General features: G+C 48.9%; 7 protein-coding genes across 7 annotated transcripts; 3 read left to right on the top strand and 4 right to left on the bottom strand.

Moving 5' to 3' along the window:
• Positions 1-78: 78 nt before the first annotated feature.
• J7T55_012324 (oxidoreductase) lies at positions 79-852 on the top strand (the record flags this gene model as incomplete). Its single annotated transcript, XM_053137198.1, has 1 exon — positions 79-852. The coding sequence occupies one exon, from the start codon at positions 79-81 to the stop codon at positions 850-852; it is 774 nt and encodes a 257-aa protein (XP_053000123.1).
• A 90-nt stretch (positions 853-942) lies between these two features.
• J7T55_012323 (aldose epimerase family protein) lies at positions 943-2,140 on the bottom strand (the record flags this gene model as incomplete). Its single annotated transcript, XM_053137196.1, has 3 exons — positions 943-1,015; positions 1,116-1,785; positions 1,855-2,140. 3 exons carry the CDS (start codon positions 2,138-2,140, stop codon positions 943-945), a joined length of 1,029 nt encoding a protein of 342 aa, XP_053000122.1.
• A 712-nt stretch (positions 2,141-2,852) lies between these two features.
• J7T55_012322 (Beta-ketoacyl synthase) lies at positions 2,853-11,716 on the bottom strand (the record flags this gene model as incomplete). Its single annotated transcript, XM_053137195.1, has 9 exons — positions 2,853-3,214; positions 3,287-3,821; positions 3,881-8,314; positions 8,424-8,933; positions 9,080-9,162; positions 9,403-10,056; positions 10,184-10,390; positions 10,569-11,381; positions 11,452-11,716. The coding sequence occupies 9 exons, from the start codon at positions 11,714-11,716 to the stop codon at positions 2,853-2,855; spliced, it is 7,863 nt and encodes a 2,620-aa protein (XP_053000121.1).
• Positions 11,717-11,926: 210 nt separating this feature from the next.
• J7T55_012321 (uncharacterized protein) lies at positions 11,927-13,879 on the top strand (the record flags this gene model as incomplete). Its single annotated transcript, XM_053137194.1, has 7 exons — positions 11,927-11,971; positions 12,055-12,152; positions 12,240-12,279; positions 12,401-12,715; positions 12,777-13,003; positions 13,131-13,573; positions 13,845-13,879. The coding sequence occupies 7 exons, from the start codon at positions 11,927-11,929 to the stop codon at positions 13,877-13,879; spliced, it is 1,203 nt and encodes a 400-aa protein (XP_053000120.1).
• A 26-nt stretch (positions 13,880-13,905) lies between these two features.
• On the bottom strand, positions 13,906-14,922 carry J7T55_012320 (uncharacterized protein; the record flags this gene model as incomplete). The annotated part of the gene is made up of 1 exon (XM_053137193.1): positions 13,906-14,922. One exon carries the CDS (start codon positions 14,920-14,922, stop codon positions 13,906-13,908), a length of 1,017 nt encoding a protein of 338 aa, XP_053000119.1.
• A 2,055-nt stretch (positions 14,923-16,977) lies between these two features.
• On the top strand, positions 16,978-18,519 carry J7T55_012319 (NADH oxidase; the record flags this gene model as incomplete). Its single annotated transcript, XM_053137192.1, has 3 exons — positions 16,978-17,180; positions 17,263-17,516; positions 17,636-18,519. The coding sequence occupies 3 exons, from the start codon at positions 16,978-16,980 to the stop codon at positions 18,517-18,519; spliced, it is 1,341 nt and encodes a 446-aa protein (XP_053000118.1).
• An 887-nt stretch (positions 18,520-19,406) lies between these two features.
• J7T55_012318 (averantin oxidoreductase) lies at positions 19,407-21,152 on the bottom strand (the record flags this gene model as incomplete). The annotated part of the gene is made up of 7 exons (XM_053137191.1): positions 19,407-19,613; positions 19,704-19,974; positions 20,036-20,170; positions 20,321-20,679; positions 20,741-20,848; positions 20,950-21,059; positions 21,143-21,152. 7 exons carry the CDS (start codon positions 21,150-21,152, stop codon positions 19,407-19,409), a joined length of 1,200 nt encoding a protein of 399 aa, XP_053000117.1.
• Positions 21,153-24,319: the final 3,167 nt, after the last annotated feature.

Below are 24,319 nucleotides of genomic sequence, written 5' to 3'. Positions count from 1 at the left end.
ATATACTGGTATCATTATTAATTAAGGGCCAGTAAATGAAAATTTTCATAATCAAGCCAACGTAATCTGTACTTCATAATGTCATCCAATAACCACAAGCCCCTCCCGCGGGTCATCTGCCTTCACGGCGCCGGGTCGTCGGGCGCCATTCTCCAAGCCCAAGGCCGCAAGATCTTTCGAGTTCTGTCTGAAAATTTCCAATTCATATTTTTAGATGCCCCTTTCCCATCATCGCCAGGTCCAGGAATGCTTCCTGTGTTCAAAGACTCGGGTCCCTTCTACCGTTGGCAATGTGATGAGTCTGCTGCGAAGAACTTCGACATAACCCGAGATGAAGTCCATCAGGAAAGAAATAAGGTTAAGGAATACTTGGTGGAGAATTTACTCCACTACCATGAGCCGGGGCGTGGAGCGCCAGTTGTCGGATTGTTTGCGTTCTCTCAAGGCGCTCGGGTTGCTACCGGATTATTAAATTACGTCGAGGAACGAAGGCGGCACGGTATGGACGTCCTGACAGAAGAATTTCCGCATTTCAGATTTGCTATCATCAATTGTGCTACGTACCCACCTCTTTTCTTGGAAGACAAGAGTAGCTGGACCCAAGCAGAGCATGACATATCATCGGCAGGGAAGGCCATGGTAGGATGTCCTTCACTGCATCTCCATGGATCTTACGATCCGTGGCGCCCTGAGTCTGAAGGTCTACTGGAAGACTTCTATGATACCAGATTATCCACGAAAATCGAGTTCAAAGGAGGGCATGCAGTCCCCATCAGGGATGAAGATACCAAGGAGATTGTGGCAACTTTTTATCAGTTGGCTCGTGGTATTGAAACCTTAGGATTGGATTAAGACAATAGGGCATATGCGAAAAGTTGCAGTTGTTCCATTATAAGCCGTCGATCTTTTTGACTGAGAACTTAAATTTAGTGAATGTTGTCATCAATCGTTCTGGCCCGAACAATACATGATTTTGACGCTGCCATTCTGGATGATTAAGTGCATCTGGCCAGTCCTGCATTTGTAGTGATAGGGCTGCACTCTTCTTCACTCTTCTCTCTCTACCGCCTTGGCATTGTTTCAGCGTGAGATTTGGTGCCGTGCTGTTATCCCACGTCCGGAGTCGGACCGCTGCACGATCTGTGTACAAGTCCATGATGATTCCACTCAGGGGAGATGAAAGCGTCGCTACTGGGCTAGTATCCTTGTCGAATGGTTCTTGACGATTGATCAAATGAAGTATATCGTATTCATGATCCTGTTCTTGCTTCTTGTCCAAAGCCTCCGAGATGGCTTTGGGCTGAGACCAAAAGTCATGGCGGGAATCCTTGACATTGCTTTTGATGTCCCCAGTCGGAATGCCATGTTCGTCTTCCTCCAGACGAAATCCCGAAAATGGCATGTGCAATACATGTTCCCTGACCGTCCCAGAAGACCCAGAAACAAATCCGTCTAAATTCCAAAAAGTCATAAGACTCAAATTGATCGGTATCGGATCGCTAGTCCGAGACGGCGTAACTCCGTACGCAATGCGCCATTCGTTAGGGTAGACGGCGTGGGCAATGCTGGAGGCGGCTGTACCGGGGAGCCCATGTTTGCCCGCTCGGTCGAATTTGACGAATAGTATACTGTTTTGCGTGTGTGACACCAGATCCAAAGGTCTTCTTGACCACCCCATGTCGCCCCCATCCACGGTCGATTTGCCATCTGGACTATTGGGCAAGGTGTAGTATGTCTTGTTATTTATCTGAAAACTCGCTCCACTGATAGGACCAGTCACACGGCCTGGGAGTATCTTCAGAATTAGTTTTCTCGTACGCAGGCTTGTGCTCAACTTAATTGTAGCTGACTGACCAAGTGTACCGCCTAGAATGCCGGTATAATTAACATATTCTTCTGCTTTATCAAGTCCAAGCATAATGTCCACTTCATTGCCGTTTGTGTCATTGATCCACAGATTTGTCGGTGCTCCACCATTATGGGCTGTGAAGGCCATTCGAATTCCTTCGGCCTCAATGATATATTTGCCTTCTCCATCCGTTGGCCATAAGGCCGTGTAGGCGGCAAAAGGACTTCCCCCGTCCCACCAGGATGTGGCTGCAGCGCTCAAACTGGTCAAAATTGCTGAGATTCCAACCATTGTGTACAGATTGCCTTCTTCCAAACAACGATGTATCGGGGAAGTTTTTCTTTCAAAAAAAATAATTTCATTGACATAGCAAGTTTCATATGTGTTTTGCAAGGTACAGAATTGACCTCTGTGGATGGAAATCCAACGGTGCTTGGACTTGGGTAAAATGCGCCGTCGGCGGTAAACGAAAGTCTTCGGCGCTCCATTAAATACCAGTTAATTGAGGGTTTTCTTTTAGAAGAAGTGGGTTTTTGATATTAACTGCTAGTCTAAAGGGCTTAGTCAATCGATGTCTTTTCTCATTTGTCTGCAAGTTGATGTATCCGGGGCTCTTACCAGAACTGAACTGTTTTGTGCTGCAGGGAAAGCCTCACCCCATTCGGCGATATAAAAGGCACTTCTCTGCCATACTAATTAATGGATCAGATATTTCTTCCCCTAATTATCTATCCACGCGGATAAGTATCAGTCTAGATACCTAGTCTCTATATCTGCTGTCTCGGCGGCATCCTTGACGACTCACGCCTATTTATTGATTTTGTGGCACCAAGATGACTTTTCCAATCCTGTATCAATTTTCAAGTCAAGATGAGTATGGAGGGAACTTTGTGGCAAGAGCAAATGGAAGACCGTGTAGGGTTGGTACGGTTGGCTATACGACCAGGAAAAGACTGTGAATTGTTGCTGCGACTAGATAACATTCGTGCCCCATACTCGATCATTATACGCTCTTGACTTGTTGGCCTGCATCGTACGTTGTGACTGGTGACAGTAATTCACCCAACACAGCACTGTCGTCCGACTGCATTGTGCTGTCACTGCTGGCACCAGATTCCGACTCAGAGGCCCTTCTATCCCCAATGTGGGAAAGAAGACTTTGCACTGCATCATCAACCAGGTCTTCAATAGATACTCCGCTCAGTATCTTCAGGACTCCCACATCGAACGCTATCTCTTGAGAGAACCAGGTCCTAACTTCGACGGCAACCAGAGAGTCGACTCCCAGATCCACTAAGGATGTGGTGACACTTAAGTTGCCTTCACCAGACATCATGCCACTTTTAAGTTTGTTTATCAGACCATCTATCACAAAATATGTTAGCAGAGAGCCTTTGAGACTTTCAAGTCTATAAGAATCACAAATGGTGGTCCTACTTTGGATTATCTCGCGAAACTCCCCATCGTCTCGCGCAGTTTCCAAACGTTCTTTGATACTTGCGGTTTCCGCCCTCGTTGCCGAGCCAGCCGCGGGAGCGGTCGAGGTCTGGGAGTGTCGAATGAAGTGGCTGAGCCTGATCTGGTTCCTCCAAATAACCTCGGACAACTCATCACGAGAAACTGTCTTGATGCCCGTCACGATCTCAGGCCCCGAATTGTTGCTTGGGCTCGGTCTTCCGGCAATGATGGCCTCTGCGAATAACTGGTGCAAATCCGGCTCGGACATCACAATCGTTCCAGAGTGATTCATGAGACGGACTGCGTGGTCACGAGCTTGCTGCGTCGGCATGGCCATGAGCTCTCGCTCGACGTAGCCGACACCCAGAATGTGAGAGACGTCGATAGAAGATCCTGCAAGGCCACGCTTTCGTCTTTGTGAGACTAGAGCTTTCATGAAAGTGTTGGCGGCACTGTAGGCCATTTGGCCCATGTTTCCAACGATAGCCACAATTGAAGAGAATGCGATGAACTTCTTTTAGGTTAGCGAATCACAGATATTAGAGATTGAGGAGAGAGAACGTGACGCCTTACCCAGTCTAGCGTGTTATCCGAGAAGATTTCATCGAGGTACATGGAGCCCTCAACCTTACAACGCGTGTTCTCATGGAATGTGTCTAGATCCATGTTCACAAGCCCTTTGTCACGCAGCACCAATGTGCCATTAGCCACGCCTGCAGTGGGCGGCATTGTGGCGATAATCTCGCGATGCACACGTCGGATGTCATCCCGAGAAGATACATCGCCCTTTAGAACGGCAACGGTAAGCCCCCACTGTCGACGCAGACTCTCAATCCATTGCTCGTCCACCTTGGGGTTGCGGCTCGTAAGAACCACGTGGCGAGCGCCGTGCTGGGCCATGAACTCGCATAAGGACCGGCCCATGTTTCCGGCCAAGCCGATAAGCCAGTAGGTCTTATCACCTACAAATAGATCCTTGCGATGATCCACGGGCTGAACGCGCACTGGAACCTTTGCTGGCCAGTGAATGATGCTCTTCAAGTCCTGCTGCTGTTCGTCTCCGTCATGATTATCTTTCAAGACCAAGTCGGACACGGAGACCATACGCAGAGGCATGCCGTCGGGAACTCCATTGAGCTGCGCCGATGCAAATTCGTTTGCATCGTGAAGGATCTGCTTGATCGTGTCTAAGTGCTCAGCTACCATGGATGGTTCGACTAAACTCTCTCTCGCGATGACTAAGGATGCGTTGTGTTTGCTACAGAGATCGGGAAGCAAAGATGCGATCCTGTTACCCAAGGAGGAAGAGTCGGATAGATTCTGCCGTGATCCAGAGGAAGGTATTCGTGAAAAGTCGATATAGATGGCAGCGTCTATGGGTAGCAGATTTCGGAGCTGGCGATCCATGATCCGTGGATGAACAGTAATCCGATTTCTCCGACTCTGAACCAACACATTTTTGCTTGTAGTGGAAACAGACGACTCAATGAAAAGGACCTTGCACCTCTTGTCAGTGAGCTGACGGGAGAGCAGAGAGCCCAACCCGGGATCGACATCATATGCAACAAGTATGGCGCCAGGGGAAACCAGAGATACAACGTATCGACTGAGAAGATAACCTGAAAGGAATGACAAGTACTGCGCATCAATGCCCCGTCCCATCTCGACGATTACTGTGCAGTCTTCAGGGACGGACATGGCAGAAGAACGCTTCGTGGAGGCGACCAGCACCTGCTCCGCGGTGTCAAGGTCGATGGCCAATGAGCAAAAAAGGCGACCGACGGCGCCAAAATGGACTGACGCGAGCAAGGAAGACGTCACTCGAACCCTCCTATGGCCAGAAATATGTGGTACCGTAGACTGCTCAACCTCCTCTCGTGTGGCGTATTTGTTCTTGTGTGAATCCCAATGGACGGTTACAATGGCCTTGTCGAGATCAACCTCTTGGAGGATATCTCGCTTGATAGCATTGTACCGAAGGTTTCTCTCCATGTCTGGGTACAGCCTTGGAATCAACGAACGCCCTTGGCGCACTCGAATCTCCGGCTCCAGAGTCCACAGCAACGATCCTTCCCCATGTCCATCTTCATCGGCTGTCATATATCTCATAGCCCTAGACTTATATTGGCTTGCTGTGTGTTCGAGGCGCAAGAGCCTTCCAGCCAAAAACTCAGATTGGGATCTGCAATCTATGGCGGCTGTGTCGTCCGGAAACTTCTCAAAGTCGATGATTTGTAAAGGTATTTCTGGCAATTCATGATGCAGGCAGCGGAAGAAGCCTTGAGTCATCGCGCCATCAGGATTGTCTCCATCAGAGCCCCAGGTCGCCCAGAGTAGACACCCAGCACCCAAAAGAACTGCTTTCAGCTTCTCGAATCGACCATGGGTGATTCCGTTCCAGAATGGCAAGTCCAGATCGCTCAAGCTGATGATGCTATATGGTTCTTTGCCTGAGATCGTCTTCAAGTCAAGTTCCTCCCATGACCTCGCATGAATAATCCCGCGCTGTAGATGGGACTCACAGTGATAAGGCTGCAATATTTGCACAAGGTGAGACACAAGGTGTTCCGTGACATTTGTGCGATTGCCCCCGATGATCACAACGGTCCGGGACAGGTTTGATGCCTTGTCGAGCTTGTCACGAACCGTCATAATCCCAAGGTTCAGCGGATCCATCAGTGCCGCAACATCTTTGTCGGTGGCCCGAGAAACGATGATGCTCCCTGGCATAACTACCGGGTCAAGAACGGGAGTAGAGGTGTCGATGCCACTGAAGCCGGACTTGAGGAGTACTTCGTCCCACTGGTCGAGTGACACACATTTGAACTGCGTCTGGTTCGCATGCTCACGCCACCAGCCAGGGAGGCCGCCAAAGATAAGACTGTGACGTATGGGATTTGTATCCGTCACTTCCATCAACACGAGATATCCCCCCGGCCGCAGGAGCTTTCTAACGTTTCGTGTTGCTGACCTAATGTCCGAGGTTGCATGGAGGACGTTGGCCGCCACGACCAGATCATATGAGCCGGCTAAGAACCCCTGCTCCACTGGATCACTGCTGATGTCCAGCGTCTTGAAGATCATTCGATCTTTAAAAGCTGAAAAGTCATCCTGGGCCTTCTCCAGGTAGCCGCCAGAAATATCTGTAAAGGTATAGAGCATGAAGGCTGTACTGAGCCGCGAGAGGATCTGCTCCGTTGCGCTCCCTGTACCGGCTCCGATTTCAAGAATATTCATCTGAGGATATCGATGAGAGATCTGTTTCACCATCTCACCGATCTGACGATCCAGTTGTACCAAGCCAAGCCCATCTTTGTAGTAGTTCTCGAGCCTTTTCTCCTTTGTCAGGTGCTCCAAATATGTTGTTTGACCACGAATTACGCCGGGCAAATTTTCTCCGGCCGCCTTGATAAGGATGAAGTCTGGATCGTTTCTGTTATATCTTTGTATGATTGCCTGTATTCCGTCGCACGTATCGGCATTCCAATCGACGTTTATGTATGGATGATCTCCTAGACGGACCTGGTTGCATACATGGTCGGCAAAATCGACTTGCATTTGCAGATGAGTGGGTATATCCAGAGCACAACGCTCTTCCGCTGTGATAGACTGGTGAATAGTACGCAAATAGTAGTATGCGACACGTTCTGCGTCCATAGCTGCATGAACCTCTGACTTCGTCGCGCGATACTCATCTAGGACTAGGCTGCCGTCGGGATCTTCTACGTCCCACACTGTGTGGGAGAAGAGGTCGATATCATTGGATTGATTGGCTTCAGTGAAAGGTATGAATGTGGCACCCTCGATCGATATGGACTTGAAGCCCATCTCGTCGCCCTGGAATACCTCCACATCACCTGTGAGCCTATTTTGACCGGGCGGGCACTCGGTGATCAACGTGTCGAAGTGAACCTGCTCTGTTGTATTGGCGCCACAAAGACTTGGAACAAGTGAGATACTCTTGAAGGTCGACGGTGCATGCAAAGCCCAGAGACGACGGTCTCCTGGGGAGCTGAATCCGCACATCATGCCCTGCAAAGCAGCGTCTAGCATACCAGGATGAAATAGAAGTTGTGTCTCGGCCCCTTTAGTGGGAGGCACCTTGATGGTACCACTGCAAAAGCCAAGTTTGCGCTTCATGGTAGTGATACCTCGGAATGCTGGTCCATAATTGTATCCAATCCTGTCAACCTCGTCATAGAAATACTTTGGGTCAACGGGTACCAAGCCAAGAGGTGCAGGGGCACGTGGGGACAATATGCTTGGGTCAACCTTGCCCAGTTGTATTTGAATCTCCCCTGTTGCGTTCAGAATAAGTCGTGCGGCAGCATCTTTGCTGACGGTCGAGAAGCAGGAGAAGGCGGCCGCAATGATGTCGTCTGCACGGGAGATCCTTGTCAGACAAAATAATGTCTCTGTCCCATTTCCATCGACTGCAATGGCTTTGCGAATATTGAGCTCTGTTAGCTCCAGAAGAACAACTTCCCGCTTTTGGGACTCAGCTTGAGCGGCGGCGACCTGCATGCCAGCTTCCATGGCGAGAGCAATATATCCCGTCGCAGGAAACACCGTTTGACCCTGCAAGGCGTGGTCTGGTAGCCAAGAAAGATCTTTCGGAATCAAGACATTGCGCCAGCGCCACTCCTCATCTGTGCCATCAGGCGTTCGTGTTCCAAGCAAGTCATGGAATTGGCCACGTTGTTGACGTCCAAGAATCCCGTATCTTGACTCCGACCACAATTGGCGGTCATGGCTCCACGGAAAGGTAGGGAGATCTTTGAGGAGTGTGATAGTGCTATGACGACCGCTGTCTGCGTGGAAGGAGTTTTGCAGCTTTTCAAACTCTACGTCTCCACCATGAATCCATACAAAACCCAGACTGGCCGAAAATGCCTCAACATCATCGTGTCCTCGTGCCAGTGTACCTGTATACGGGACTGTAGTACCCATGATTCTTTCAATGGTCTCTGTTGCGGGTGACTTAAGGGACGGGTGAGGTCCTACTTCCTAATGGGTGTTAGAAGTCTAGTTCAGTGCCCAAAATAAGCGCCGACCACCCTTCTTCTTTTTGGAGGACGACGGTAGGGCACCGTTCAATGGCATTGTTGCTACTTACTATGACAACATCGACGGCATCGTTCAAGCCGTGATAAATGGCCGTCTCAAGGGCCTGAGAGAATGAGACCCTGCTATTCAAGTTGTCGACCCAATACTGGCCATTGAGGGCATCATTGCGACTCATGGCCTCCCCTTTTGGACGTACACTCGAGAACCACGCTGGGTAATGTTTTGATGAATCTCTTGCCAAAACTGCGATTTCACAGGCTTTGAGACTTTCTAGGAAAGGCTCGGCCGCCGGTTTCATATGATGCGAATGGTAGGCCTTGTCAACCCGGAGGATTCTGGAGAATTTGCCTTCCTCTTGGAAAATGATGTGCGCGTGCTTGACCGCTTCGACATCCCCCGAGACAGTGATGCTTGTCGCCGAATTGGAAGCCGCTACGACAATCTTTCCTTTGAAGTCTTCGAGACTGCATAGTTCTTCGGCGTCCTCCAAAGACGTCCCAACAGCCAACATTGCACCGGCCTTGGTATGTTTGCTACTGTGGAAGCCACGATAATACGCCTAAAGCTTTCGTCAGCCTACTTACCCACAGACTTAATTATTCAGCAAGTCTCGACCCCATGTGCATGAATGGATTGTGCTATACAGCTCAAGCTCCCAGTTCAAGACCGATCTTAACGTGAACAAGGAGTGTAAATTGGGCTTACAATGCGTATAGCGTCCGACTGACTGATGAAACCACTCGCATATGCTGCAGCGATCTCTCCCGAACTATGGCCAACAACCGTGTCTATGATTTCCAATTAGCTAACAGACCGAAAAGGTCCAGATCTTTTCATTGGCGCGAATTGGAGCTCTGAAATCTAACAGGACGAGTATTGTGTACCGCAAGGGAGACGTGTGCCATTGGAAGTGATACGAGCTCCGGCCTAAAAGGGCCATTTAAAAAATGAAACGAGGTCATTGATCTCGTCTCGAGAATTGTTCATTGGAAAATTAGGAAGAATGAAATAGTCAGAAGTTCACCTACGTAGGACCACACCGGCAAGGCGTAGAAGATTGACCAGGAGAATTTGAACCGCAGCAACGAGAGGCTGGGCAATCGCAGCTTCTCCGAGACGACTTTCGCCGCTTCCACGTTCCAATTCGGTCATAATTGTCCAATTTGGTCGATCAGCCTCTGGAAGTGATGCCAAAGAATCGTCGAGCTCATGGATAATGCGACGTGCCAGAGAGGATGCTTGTATCAGGTTCAGGCCCATCTTTGGCCACTGCGCTCCCTGACCAGTGAAAATTGCAAGGGTGGAAGGCCGTCTATCGATCGCGGATACTGAATATGTGCTGCTCTTATCGACACCAGAAGCGATGGCTTCTTCTATCTTGGCTATCAGGTCTGGCTGATTTACGGAAGTGAAAAAGGCCTTGTGAGAGAAGCTCGATCGGCGACAAGCGAGAGTGTAAGCAAGGGAACGCAAATCCTTGACCTTAGGTGTGTGGAGGTAGATCTTGTAACTTTCCAGGATAGCTTGAAGAGAATTTTGCGAAGGCGCTGAGAACACGAAAGGCAAAATGGAGCAAATTCGTTCTGATGTTATCATTTCATGGTCAAAGACAAAGTTTTCAGAAGTGTAGTCGAGGTGTTCGTAACTCTCAAGAATGGCGTGAGCATTGGTTCCCCCAAATCCTAAGGCACAATGAGTCTACTGGTCAGTTTCATATAGTTTTCCATATCAATATTATGGTCGTTGAAGTTGGAAGATGAACGACATGCCACTGAGATGATGTTGCAACTAGGTGAGAGATGAACTGACCAAAGCTGTTCACACTGGCTCGTCGGGGTGTCCCAACAGGAGTATTAGGCCATGGCTTCAGAGAAGTGACGAGCTCCAACTGCTTATAGAATGGTTTGATGGATGATGAAAGGTTCTGAAGATGCAGATTTGGCGGGATCGAGCCATATTTGATGGCCAAGCAGGCTTTGATAATGCCAGCGATTCCAGCTGTGCCCTCAGTGTGACCTTTGCATCCCAAGCAATTAGTGTATTGAATAAGTGAGAAGTTGAGGGGAATATTTAGAAGGAAACTGGGGGGGGGGGGGGGATAGAGAAAAAAGAGACTGGGAAGGAAGGCCAATATTGCAGGTGTTGGCTTTCATGCAAACCATTCTTGTATTAACACGAAACAACAGGTACTCACCAATGACTGTCTTGATGGATCCGACCAAGAGAGTATTCTCTGCTGTGTCAGGATCGCTGTCTGAATAGAAAGCGGTGTCGATACCTTCCGCCTCTTGTGGATCTCCGGCGGGAGTACCAGTCCCGTGAGCCTCAAAATACTGAGGTCGATGGGTCTTTTTATGGAGATCAAGACCAGCTCGGGCGTACGTGTCACGAATCAAAGCCGCCTGTGCGGCACCGCTTGGCATGGTGATTCCCTTTGTTCGTCCATCCTGATTCAACCCCGTTTCACGAATGACGCACTCAATGTGATCTCCGTCCGCCAGCGCGGCGCTCAGTGTCTTCAGCACCAGCGCCGCGACTCCCTCACCTCTGCTGTACCCGTCAGCAGCTTCGTCCCACATTCGACAACGACCTGTCGGTGAAAGCATCTTGAGTTTACTCTCGGAGATGAACCCCAGTGGAGAGATGAGTAAATTTGACCCGGCAGCCACAGCAACCCGTGAAGTCCCTGCTCTGAGGGCCTGAATAGCCAGGTGGACGGCTACAAGACTGGACGAGCAAGCTGTATCAATGGTCATACATGGTCCGTGCCAGTCGAAATAATATGCAATTCGGGCGGAAGCATTGCCATTGGCGATTCCAGTCGGATTGTAAGTGGGGATACTGTTGTAGTCCAGACCATGCAAGATGTAATAGTCCATACACATGATTCCCACATAGACGGCGGTATCTGAACCTTGCAACTCCGCAATCGTCATACCTGAGTCTTCAAGTGACTCATAGACGGTCTCCATTAGAATACGATGCTGGGGGTCCATAGCTGACGCCTCTACGTAAAGATAAACATGTCTTTTGTCAGTCGATTCGTTTCAATTGAAGACACAAGGCGTATTACTGACCTGCTGGGGGAATACCAAAAAACGCCGAGTCAAACTGACTGACATCGTCGTCTAGGAAATAAGCTTCTTTGACGTTGGTAGTGCCATGGTGCGACCCATCTGGATGGTAAAACCGGTCGGTGTTGAAACGATCAATCTTCTTCGCAATATCTCGCGGTTTGCAGAGCAGATCCCATAGTTGAGATTGCGACTTTGCTCCAGGGAATCGACAACCTAATCCAATGATGGCTATCGGTTCATTAGATTCCTTGTTGAGGGGGGACATCTTGACCAGCAAGGGAACAGAAGACGTCCAAATCTAATTGGAGATATTCAAATGGATCTTAGGCAAAATAATGGTTGCTTGCGGCAATAGTGATGGTCTTGTCCCACTTGAACGACACAGAGACAAGATAGTTCAAGTCTAAGCTGGTGGTAAGTCCCAAAATTGGACCAAGTCTGTCTTATTTAAACTTTCGAGTGATCTATGTCTCCGATGCAGAAGATCCCATGGCTGTTTTCTTACAGTACCACCATTTGTGTATGTGTATCCTTGAAGCCAGGGCATCTGCTCTACTCGGATATCTAGCATGCATTAACTAGGATGAAATTCTAACGTGACAGGGTAATGTCTCCGACACCGACCGATATGAAGCTCGCGACATCATGGCATTCAACGGAGTCCTTGATGGGAATGACGCCGTGTATTCTCGCCGTAGGCGGTCGGCGGCTTTTTGACTTCGCCCAGATGCAGCTTGTTCAAACAGGGTACAAATTGCTGCGCCACCTTGCTCGGTGACTTTATCTAGGGTAACCATGCAGAGGGAAAGCCAGTGGGACCGTCTTCTGGTTCGTTTTCGTCTTGATTAGTGCACTACTTTCTCTTGTGTGTCAGGAACGGACACCTCAGCCTTGTGCTTTTCCCTCATTGCATGTTGACGGTATCGAGAAATCGGATCCTTTGCAACAGATGCCAACCTCAGACATGAATGAAGAGGGCTTCGACGGAGACTCTCTGAAGTCTCAGCAGGCCATTATCAGTGACGAGAAGGGGGAGTTGAAGCTATCTTGTGATGTACCAGTCCCTGAATTAGAGCCAGACAGGGTGATGGTGAAGGTTATAGCTGTGGCCATCAACCCAGTAGACATCAAAATGCAAGGACGCAATGCCACCACCGGCGCAGTTGCAGGGCATGATTTCGCAGGGACTGTGGTCGCCATCGGGTCCGAGTCGTGGACAGCGGCCCCGATTGCTGTTGGGGACCGGGTTTGCGGTGCTGTGGTGGTGAGCTACGACTGATTTACATATCTCGGAGAGTAGAAGGTGGTTGCTGATCAATCGAAAGGGGATGCATTCTCTTACACCGAGAATCGGCGCGTTCGCCGAATACACTGCCGCCTTCGACATACTTCTGTTGAAGATACCTGACTACATGGCAATGGAGGATGCTTCTTCACTAGGGATAGGCATTGGTACAGCAGGCCTAGCTCTTTTTCACGATCTGCAGGTTCCTGGATACCCTACTAAGCCTGCCAGCCAAGAGACAACGGTCTTGGTGTATGGTGGTAGCACGTCAGTGGGCACTCTGGCGATCCAACTACTTAAGCTGTGGGTGATGCCTGGCCTTTTTAAAATCAGTATTAAATATCGCCAAGGATTCTTCATAAATTGGATGAAAAGGCTGACTTCAGGTGTAAAGTTCAGGACTCAAGCCGATTACAACCTGCTCTCCCGACAACTTCGAGCTGGTCAAGTTTTGCGGTGCAGCAGAAGCTTTTGACTACCGCGAGAAAGACTGCATGCAGAAAATCAAGGCATACACCAAGAATTCCTTGAAGTACGTTCTCGACTGTGTCTCAATACCCGAGACTATGGAGTTTTGTTACGCGTGCCTTGGGCGTACAGGAGGCAAGATGACGGCACTCGAGCCTCCGCCTAGCTATGTCCACAAACGGCCTGCAACAGTGAACCTCAGCTGGGTTCTTGGCCCAACGCTGCCTGGTAAGCCCATCGGATGGCCTCCGCCTATGCAGAGGGCAGGTGACCCATCCTTGCGTGAATTCGCCAAGACCTGGTACAGCACTGTTCAGAAGTTACTGGACACCCGACTCCTGAGGACTCACCCAGTCAAAATCACTGAAGGTAATTTGGAGGCATTGCTCTATGGCATAGCGTCGTTTAAGAAAAAGAGCCCGTCAGGCCAAAAGTTCGTGTACAGATTGACAAGGAAGTAATATCAGCCCAACTCATACATACTCTATTTTCAATCAAGAATAGAGCAAAATGATCAAGAACACTATCCGACATCCAACTTGAATGAATGCTGATGAGATTATGTCCACAGAAATCCATGTAAAAAATCAAGTTCAAGTCAGGAAGATGATCTGGTGACCCTGAACTCTATTCTATCCAGACATACATCAAGTGCCTGAAGCGGTCGAGAGCTGAGGATAAAGGAGCCAGAAAGAGCTGGTCTATCGAAAGACCTCTATTTTGGCTCTGCGAAGTGCATCCTCAAGGCTCTCCTGGCTCAGGCTGAGCTCGGACGAAGCTGTTTGAACAAGAGCTGTGGCCGGGCTATTTCTGCCTTTGATATTGTGACAAGCGCAACACATTTGCATCGAATCTTTGAGTCGTTGGACCATGTGGCTTATAAGGTGTAGATGCAAGCCCAAGTTGACTGAAGATGGCATGGCCAGGCGCGAGTTGTTCATGCTGAATGTAGGGAAGCTTCCACCGCTTGCGGGGATTCTGGCCGAAGCACTTGGAGGGCCGAGCTGCCAGGGCAAGGTAGACGTGTCCTCTGTGCTCTGCCCCTTCATAGTCTCCACGATGATTTCGTAAGCGCTAATCAGACTAGCATAGCAGCTCGACAAGAAAAGGGTGGTGGCAGCTTCCAGTGAAGACACAGGTGATGAGCGCGTTGGTTGGGCTGGTGATGATTGGAGATGTACTGAGTTCGTCTGGGCTTCAGCCGGACTGACTCCGTTTGTGCTGTCTAAGGCAGCGCCACACAGACTGCGCATGATGTTCAGAAGATCCTCAGTAGCAGTATATGTATCATCAATGACTCGGCACATCTCAGATCCAGAGAGCCCTGTGCCGGCTATGTCGTGAATCTGGGATGCAAAACTTTGCCCGTGTCGATGCGAGTTGAACGTTCTGTGCACCCGCAGCAATTTCAATTGTAGACCACATAAGAGCTCCTCTGTGCTGGGATTTTCATCGGTCAAGATCGTTTTTGAGCTTGCTGACGACGCAGCATCTATGGGCGTCTTGTTCGAGTACCCACGATGATTCGCATCGACGTCTGTGCTGCCGCCTATACCAGACTTTTCTTGGCTCAAGACCTCCAGACGGGAACCTGGTGACAGTGTGGCACCCACAGACGTCTTATTCAAGCGACGACCATGGTCCACATTGAATTCTGTGGTCCAGAAAGACTCGACTGCTGATGACCAAACATCATTATGACGGGACGAAACCGACATTGCCAGTGGCAATTCCTCCTGCAACTCGACACCAGCGGGCCATGAAAGTGACGGATCCAACTCGCCCAACGCGTTGTCTAGTACACTCGCACAATCTTGATCTACCCGCAAGCTTAGAAACACCGTAGACTCTGGATCTGATGTTGGCGTCTGCTCCGTTTGATGATTTTGATCATCAATTTGTTCCAAGGTGTGCAGATTTGAGACCGGCGAGGTAGTCCCATCACCCTGCTCCTCACTTTCCTCCACATCTTCTGACAGACCTCTCCTAATTGGTGATGGAGCCGCAGAAATAGTGGCATGCGAAGGTTGCTCTAGTCGCCGGTTCACTGTCCTTGCTGGAGAGAGTCTAGCCCGTTTCCCCTGCGGACGACCAAGCCGAAGCGGTGGGCTATAGACACAGCTAAGGCCCAGCCGCTGACATCGATGACAAGCATCAGAGCCCTGATCCGATTCAGGGCCGATTCTTTCGCAACGCGTTTTCAAGCTGTGGCACCTGTCACAAGCATCGCGACGTGAAGCCATTGCTTTGATTTATTTTGCGGCACTGAAAGAAACATTCAAGCAAGAATACTTTAAGGGACACCAGCGCCGAATTTGTCAAACAGCACACGTTGGCCATCAAAATGTGTGAGGGCGGCAAGTGTGCAGGGCACTCGAGCTACGTCGGAAGAAAACAACGTAGCGGCAAATACCCAAAGTGCTGTCATCCAAATACACCGCAATGTTGGGCGGCTGCATTCCTTAGCCTGCGTAAACTTTAGGTCTACCGGAAGTCAATTTGACGCTGCTATGCGTGACAGATGTGCTAAAGCTTGACGCCCGCTATTGAGTAACGGCTTCCACGCGGCTTGACAGACGCGGTAGAGCACCCAACTTCCCACCAGATTGCTTCACCTACAGGCACAAAGATTTCCCGCACCTACATTCTAATTCTTGAATTAATATAAGGCATGTGAGTTCGAGTACCTTAATGAGTGAATGAAACCTGGCCAACCAAGTCGCTTGGACCACATGTCCCTCATATTAATTCAAAGCATGTAGTGTACAGTATCTAGTGAACGGTAAAGGTGGATCACTATGTACCACTGCATAGAAATATATTTTCAGATCGGACCATAGTGTAGCATGTGGGAGGCCAGAAGCTTTCGGTAAAACAGATGGCTAGCTGGATGCCTGGAATTAGGTCTGTCTGCTCGCCCCGTGTGATGCCTGCCACGGACCACAAGCTCTATCTTGGCAAGAACTGCCGAAGTCTTTTCTGTCGATCGAACTCAACGACTACTCCAGACCCTGAACAAATTCACGCAAGATTCACTCCGACGTTTGCGCTTATAGTGCGGGGACATGCAGCAAGCGATTCAGCGTTGGCTTTGGCATGGATTGGTGCGGGAAGAGCCGGATGTACGCAGGGAATAACGGCAGGTAGAGTTTTGTCAAATGCTACCAGAAAGCTGCCTATGCATGGGATGAAGAAGGCGTTGCACATCATTCCGACCCATACGCCCTCCAACAAGTCCTACACCATGCTCTCCGCCACGGGAAGAGGGCAGTCTCAAAAGTTAGCTATGGAAGCGACGGTGACAAAAAACCTACGCTTCCGAGTACGAACGCTTCCGAGTACGAAATGCTTATTTAACACTGTTGAAAATTTTGGGGAAATATGCGGGATACAAGGATGAATGCAACAAATGCTGGTTGAGTCTCGTGTGTTCGAACGTCGCCGACGGAGAATTTCCCCTTGACAGCTCACAGTATGAATGAGAGTCATTGTCTATTTGTCCGTATAAAACTGGAGCTTGTTGATAGTCTTCACCTCCTCCGCATTGTACGAATGTACGCAAACAATTCAATCCGACGGCGCCTTTTTCTATTCCGTTCTATTTTCCTCCTTGTCCGTAAGCTTGACCCTTGCAGACACCAATCCCTCTGCATCACAGATTGAGGTATGAACTCCTAGGTATGAATGAAGTCAGTTGCACCGGTCGGGCTGATGAACACATTCAGATATTGGCGTTCTTCTTGCCAGGTGCTTCCATTGTCGAAGCTGTCAACATGAGTGCTCGACGATATCAGTTAGACTCTCACGCAGTCGATGTTGCAAAACTTGCTCAGCCATTGCAATTCGAATTTTCCAAAAGGACCGCCCCCAACCGGCTCGTTAAAACTGCTATGAGCGAAACACTTGCATCGTGGCATCCAACAACACTTGACGCCCGAGGACTGCCAACAAAGGAGCTCATCGAACTTTACAAACGGTGTGAACCATAAAGCCCAAGCTTTGATTGCTTTCTAAATTTCATGCTGCTTTAGTAACTCTAATACTGGTGCGCTGCATAGATGGGGTGAATCAACATGGGGAATTATCACAACCGGGGAGGTCATGATCGACTACGAACACATAACCGACGCCGCTCGACCCACCATTACAATCAGTGCCCCCTTCCATGGAGAGCGTTTTGAAGGCTTCCAGGCCTTAGCTGTAGCCATGAAGAGAAATGGGAGCATTGCTATTGCTCAAGTATGCCACCCGGGTCGGAGCGTCCGGGAGGTATGGGTCAAAGAAACAATATCGGCCTCACCCACCACACAAGGTACGGCAATCTTAAGCAACTTCATCGTGTTATCTACACTTTTGTAATAGATTCATTGATTATGCAACCAATCAATCATGTTTTAGACCCATTTTTAGGTTTCTTACGTTTCGCTCCAGCGAGAGCAGCCACAGTCTCCGACATTGAGAACATCACGCAAACATTTGCTCACGTTGCTGCCTATCTGGAGGCTGCAGGTTTTGACGGAATCCAGCTCCAATGTGCACAAGGATTTCTGTTATCTCAGTTTCTTTCCCCGGCCACCAACAAGCGGAGCGATGCGTATGGCGGTAGCATAGCCAACCGCATGCGTCTCGTCAAGGAGATTTGTACTGCGATCAGGGCTTGTACTCAGCCGGATTTTGTTCTGTCCATTAAGATGAACTCTGTAGAGTTTCAAAAAGATGGTTTGACGACAGAGGATGCGGCTGAACTTGTCAAGGGATGGCAAGACGCTGCAGTCGATTACGTAGAGCTTAGCGGTGGTACCTTTGAGCAGTTGGCTCAAAAGGCTGGAGTCAGGAAGAGAGAGAGCACAAAGAAAAGAGAAGCGTTCTTTTTGGAATTTGCAGAGAGAATTGTTCCTGCACTGGGACCGGAGCATAAACGAAAGACTAAAGTCGTTGTTACGGGGGGGCTTAGGACAGCCGAAGGTATGCTTGCTGCTTTGGAGGTAGTGGATGCGGTCGGAATCGCGAGGCCAGCTGTGCAGGAGCCTGCTTTGGCAGGGGACTTGCTCGACGGTAGAGTGACGTCGGCGATCTGGCCAGTGACACCGTTTGATTCGGATTTTATCTTGAGCGTGAGAGCTGCGTACTCACAGATTCGTGCCATTGGTCAGGGTTATGAACCATTCGATTTGAGTGACGAGGAGGTTGCGGGAAAGCTGACCCAGGACCTACATCTTTGGTGGGAATGGTTTTTATCGACCAAGGGTGACGTGCCGGCTGGTTACGGGCACGCTGATTATACTGGTCGTCTCGTTCCTCATCGCGCTTGCTGAAAACCAATGGTTGACTATTATTTGAAGATCTTGTTGCGTGACTCATGGGCAACTGGCTAGAATGCTGCTTGTAGAATCCTACACTTTTGAGTCAGGTTTGTCCCGACTCCAGGCGCCAGTGGATCTGGGAGGTTATAATGGTTTGCATCACCCCTTTCAATGCCACACATTTATGACGACACCTAGCACTTCCTCAAGGCAAAAGGTAACAATTTTTAGTTTCGTGATACTTGCTATGCATCCCTGAAGCCGCAGTGTCCATAACTGTATAATTGAAGATGAAATGAGTAGAAACCCGTGCCAACCATGAAAGATCCTGTTCACTTGGCCCTCCTCGAATCTAGCGGTGCAAAGTTTCCATTTATGAGTACCTCCCAACTACATGAATCATTCAATAGAAGTAAGAAATCAGTGGCCGTGAAGATAAATGAGTTGGCTGTTTCGGGCGGGAAATAGCTGAGCATCTACGCATTTCTGACGCCAACCCTACGCTAGCCCGCCAGTACCAAATAATAAGTCGCGTATGAAAAACTGTGCAAATGCCCCTTACTATGTCGAGAACCTAAATAAGTATATTAAATTAGTTCGCTCCTAGGAGTTTGACACACTTACCTAGCTAGCACGTATTCAGCCATTAAACCTCGCAACCCTCCTCCTCCTCCTCTTACTGATTCGCCGTTTGAATCCTTACCATCAATGCCGGAACTATCCATGATATAAAGGCTTTGAGACTCTTGAAGTCTTCTGCGGTGTGCCACTGCCAAGCCTTGCTCTGTCCACCTTCAAACTCAAGGTCAAAATTCCATACCAAGCGGCTGATAATCAACCGTTGCTCCAGATGACTCAAGTTCCTGCATCAAAGACCTATGTGAGAATTCTGAAATATTTTAAGGGCAGAACACGTGCGGAGAAATCACCCACTTTCCCAAACAGCCACGAGGCCCAAGGCTGAAAGGCTGTGACATGGCCCTGTTGTCATTCTTATAAGGGTTCCCTGCCTCGGTATCCAGCCATCTTTCCGGGATGAATGCTTCCGGATTCTTAAAATTCGAGGACGAGTAATTTGCGGCCCAAGGTGCCACCGATACATTTGTCTGCTTGCAGTAGCTTTCAGCCAACTGCACCAAAAAAGGCACGAATAACTTTTCGATGAATAAGATAACCCGCAATCCAGGTGAACTCACGTTACCAGGAACCATATTACCGTCAATGAGACTAGACCCTGTAGGTGTAACACGTATCAAGCTGATTGGGAAAGGCGGAAAGAGCCGCATAGACTCATTGATACATGCCCCAAGATAGCGAAGGTCTTTTACGGATGACCACGTGATGTCACTTTCGGACTGGAATGTGGTGCGAATTTCATGAATGAGCTTCTGATAAGCCTCCTGGTTTCTCATTATGAGATTCGCCCATCCAGATAGCATGACCGCGGTGGTATCGCTCCCAGCGGCTCTGTGATCCAGGTCATCAGTAACTCCGTGGAGTAAGCAGAAGTACACATAGTGGCACTTACATCATCAGCGACGAGTTGACCACAATTTCATCTACCGTCAAGGCCCTTTTGGCATCGCTGTTCTTCAGAATGTAGTACAAGAAGTCTTTGTGGCTCCTATCTTCGTCCGCTATCCTGTGTAATGTCTTCCTGGTACTGTTTTCGAAGTGCGTCAGACGCCATTTCATAGCGTCCTTTGGCACTAATAGGCGTAATAGTGCCTTCTGGAGCCTTCCTTCGCCCACTAATCGCCTTGTCGGCTGTTCCATCATCACCGCTCGTCCCAATTGAGAAACAGATGTCGACCACTTGGTATCTGCACCTTGATCAAGGCACCCAAAGGGCTCAGCGAATGTTAGCTCTCCTAGTATGTCAAAGGTAAGGTACTTGAACCAGCTCGACAGATCAACAACAGCCCGTCCCAAGCAATGTGACTGGTCGGCACCTTTTGGTTTTTGGGAAGCCAAAAGACGCAACTGATTGATCATTTCATCGATGTGACCAGTGACCAATGCCTCTTGCTGTAGCAATGCCGTGGTGGAAAAGGGGTATGCCCAAGCTTTTCGCATTCGATCATGAGCCTCCGCACGAGCGACACTCATCGCCACGGCGCCAGTCTTGGAGCGGATGGCACCCGTTACGACTGAGGACTTTTCCATATTACTCTGAAGACAATTTGTTAGATTTAATGAGTTGTTGCTTCACGGATCAATAAAGAAATCGTACTTTGGCGCCGTAAATGTCTTCCCAGGCAGTCCCACCGCAAAAGGAAAGATCATTTGGAGACGTGCGAACCACTGGACCATAGGACTCATGCAGGCTTCTCAGATATGCCTACATAGAGATTTCAGCAAAGTTCTATCGAATATTCATGCAAGTATTCTGAATATGTAAGGATGGCGTTTCTCTTCGCGGGTTTCGTCTGCTAAACATACGTGCTGTCGGCCTGACATCAACGCAACACAAATAGGAACCTCCGATACCGCATTCAGCCACGGACCGGGGAAACGAGACAGTTTGTGGAGGAAAAGACGGTATATGAATACTGTAATTAGATATAGGACCAACTGGAAACAGCATTAGTTAATCATGTTCGTCCACAATCAATTTGCCGCTCGCTGAACATACGGCAAGACATGATGCCTGGGTAAGGAGCTGGATAGTAGCAAGATGTGCCATGTTTTCGAGCGTTCGAGATGGCACCCAGTCTGAAGGCTTATTGCTCAGAAAGAAACAAAATGCTGCTATGGTACTGCAGCGTGTGTGAGGTGCGACATGAAATAATTTCTAGTCATCACCCTAGTAAACCCTGATAGCTAAATATTTAAATTCTTACTGCCTCGGCACTCTTTTCCCTTTTCGCTAGCGTCACCCTCTGAACGTCAGCAACTGTGTGAACAGAACTGATGCAACTTCGGTTATGTCAGCCCGGACGTGTGTCACATCCATTCCATGAAATGTACATGTTGGCCGGCCAAGCCATTGCCTTGCGATATTTCCGGAAGCGTACTTCCTGTTGAAACCACTGTCGGATTCGCCGACGGAGGCAAGCCTTCAATGGCACGCGTCCGTCTCAGGATCAGTCCGAATCGGGTTGTTTGAGGTGTGCAATGAGAATTCATACGTGGATTGTCTACTGGTATTTTGTCTTTCTCCAACAGGCATCATTCCCATAATGTGGAGGGGCATTTGCTAGCTTGTCGTAAACGGCTGTTTTCTGACAAAGCGCCGCCGGCGGTTTTCATGCGAATGGCAGGGTTACCCACCCAATGCTCGTCATCTTCTCAGAAAGAGGACATTTGTGATCGCGGGTTCGAGAAATGCGTCCTATTCCGTTGTAAATGCTTTGAAAATCGGCGATCTTCCTGAAGACACCCACTGTGAGGCGGGTCCATCTGCAACACTCTATCAGCTTGAAAAATTCATCGCTCAAATGGCAACTCTAACAGACCTAGAGAAGCTTTACCTTGGTGGTCCGTGGAGGATCACAATGTTTGTTTTTCTTATTGCCAGCGTAATCTGGGTCTGTGCTCGTCTTCTGCCCTCCCAGCGGCCACTTCATGAGATCCCCACAGCGGGTCTCGAATTTGGCAATAAGGCGAAGCGCCAACAGGCATACATAAAGGAAGCAAAGCGGATATACACGGAAGGTTATTGTCAAGTAATCAAGATCTCATGTTCTCGACTCGACTAGCAGTCTGTGCCATATCTGTTGAAGCGTGACTGACTTAAGCTACATAGTTCAACGGAGATGTTTTTCGAGTTAACACTTCAAGCAAGAGACACCTCCCCGCACCCCCCTCCCCCGAAAGATCGATAAGTTAGACAAGGGAGGAAAACCTAATCATGTATCCCTTTCTAACATATTGCTGTACATAGGATCGGGTGGCGAATCGCTTGTTATTACTCCTAGATGGATTCCAGAGCTTCGCAATCTCCCAGACCATGTTATTAGCGTCAAGGATGCCATAGGGGATGTAAGTCCGTGTCGGTGAAACCGGCGATAGAGAACTTTCCGTCCGGGAAAAACAATTCCAGCTCACAGTGGATGAAGTCGATGCATACAAAGTATATCAAGTTTCCGATGGCTAGCCCAGTCCTCGTCCACACGCTCAATAAATGCCTGAATCCAGCTCTAGGTGCGATTGCGTTCTCTTCTATCTCAGGGACGCAGAAAGTCTGCACCGAGATTTACGAAGCTGATTGAGAAATCATAGGCCGCATCACGCCAAGAATCTCCGAAGATATTGATGCATTCATGGGCGAGTTACCTAGCAACGATACGTGGAAAGAGGTGAACATATACGAGACGATGCTTCAACTCGTTGCTGTAGTTACTGGACGGTGTTCTATCGGAAATGAACTGTTCCAAAACAAGGAATACGTTGAGAATACCCTAGGCTTTGTTAAAGATATGATGCGGGCAGTCAGAGCAGTATCTCAGCTAAGTCCTTGGCTGCGATGGTGGATAGCAGGTGCGCTGCCAGACGTAAAAGCTGTTTGGCGACGGGTCCGGAAAGCCGAGGATATGATTCAGCCAGTTGTAAAGGTACGCTCGGAAAATATGGAAGAAGGTAAAAGTTCCCAAAAACCGGACGATCTTTTGCAGTGGTTGCTAGAAAGTGACCACGGCAAGGGCCTTCCAAGGGAGCAATTACACAAAGAAATCACGGCTCTGCAGCTTGAGCTAGCGATTGCAACGATTCACACAACCACCAATTTCTTGGCAAATGCGTCAGTCTACTCTTCACCCACATTCATGACGCTGTTGCTAAAGTTGAAACAACGCCTGGCTAACTCTTTCATGCGCTGCAAAGTTTGTATGACCTCGCGGCCATGCCTGAACTAGTTCCCGAGCTTCGAAAGGAAATTCGAAAGGTCCTTTTAGATCACGGAAATCAATTCACTGTATCCGCAGTGCAGTGTATGAGAAAGATGGAAAGCTTTCTGAAGGAAACGATGAGGTTCCATCCTCTTGTTTTGAGTGAGTTGTTTACATGCCCTACAGTATAACTTTACGAAGCAAAAACCTGTTGTCGGACTCTTTGGGCATCTTCTGTTTTGCAGTGTATCTTCGTGAATACTCTGACTAATAAGACTTTATGCAGCTTCCTTTAAACGAAAGGTTTTGAAGCCTGTGACGCTCTCCAACGGGTTGACCATTCCCCCGGGTGTGATCACAGAGATCCCGACTTACAGCATAAGCAGAGACCCGACCATTTTTCCTGACCCGGACCACTTCAACCCTTTCAGATCGTACCAGGAAGATCACGAAGGCCAAAGGATCAAAGGTGCGAATTTGATTAGCTATTCGCCTTCAGAGCTTACTTTCGGCTACGGTCGTCACGCGTGTCCAGGGCGTTTCCTGACCGTGAACATTGTGAAGATGATCCTCGCTAAGATTATTCTGTCCTATGATATCAAAACTGTCGGGGTCGTCAATGAGAGATATAAAAATATTGACTCAGGGAACACCGTAAGTACTTCAAAATACCACAAGCGCCCATTGTCTTTTCAAAATGTCAGCCAACACTGACTTTTGGATTCATTCAATGCCAAGTGTTTGCCGGACCCCACAAAGAGCTTGCTTCTCAAAAGGATACAAGACAGTTGAGTCCTTGAGTTTGCAATAATGACTGCCTGTATAATCAACGGAGGGTTTTAGAGTGTGGCTTCAAGCTGCGATCTGAGGACAGTCAATTTGTACTTCTAACCACGTCAAAATAGGCGTGCAAGTCTATGTCTGTATAGGAAACCCTTGGTCTGAAACTGTCGTCATCAATGGCAGAAACAACACATTTGTTA

Source organism: Diaporthe amygdali (assembly GCF_026229845.1).
Source record: "Diaporthe amygdali strain CAA958 chromosome Unknown NODE_2_length_3802984_cov_64_841326, whole genome shotgun sequence".
Classification (NCBI taxonomy): domain Eukaryota; kingdom Fungi; phylum Ascomycota; class Sordariomycetes; order Diaporthales; family Diaporthaceae; genus Diaporthe; species Diaporthe amygdali.
This window is presented reverse-complemented; position numbering and strand designations above follow the sequence as displayed.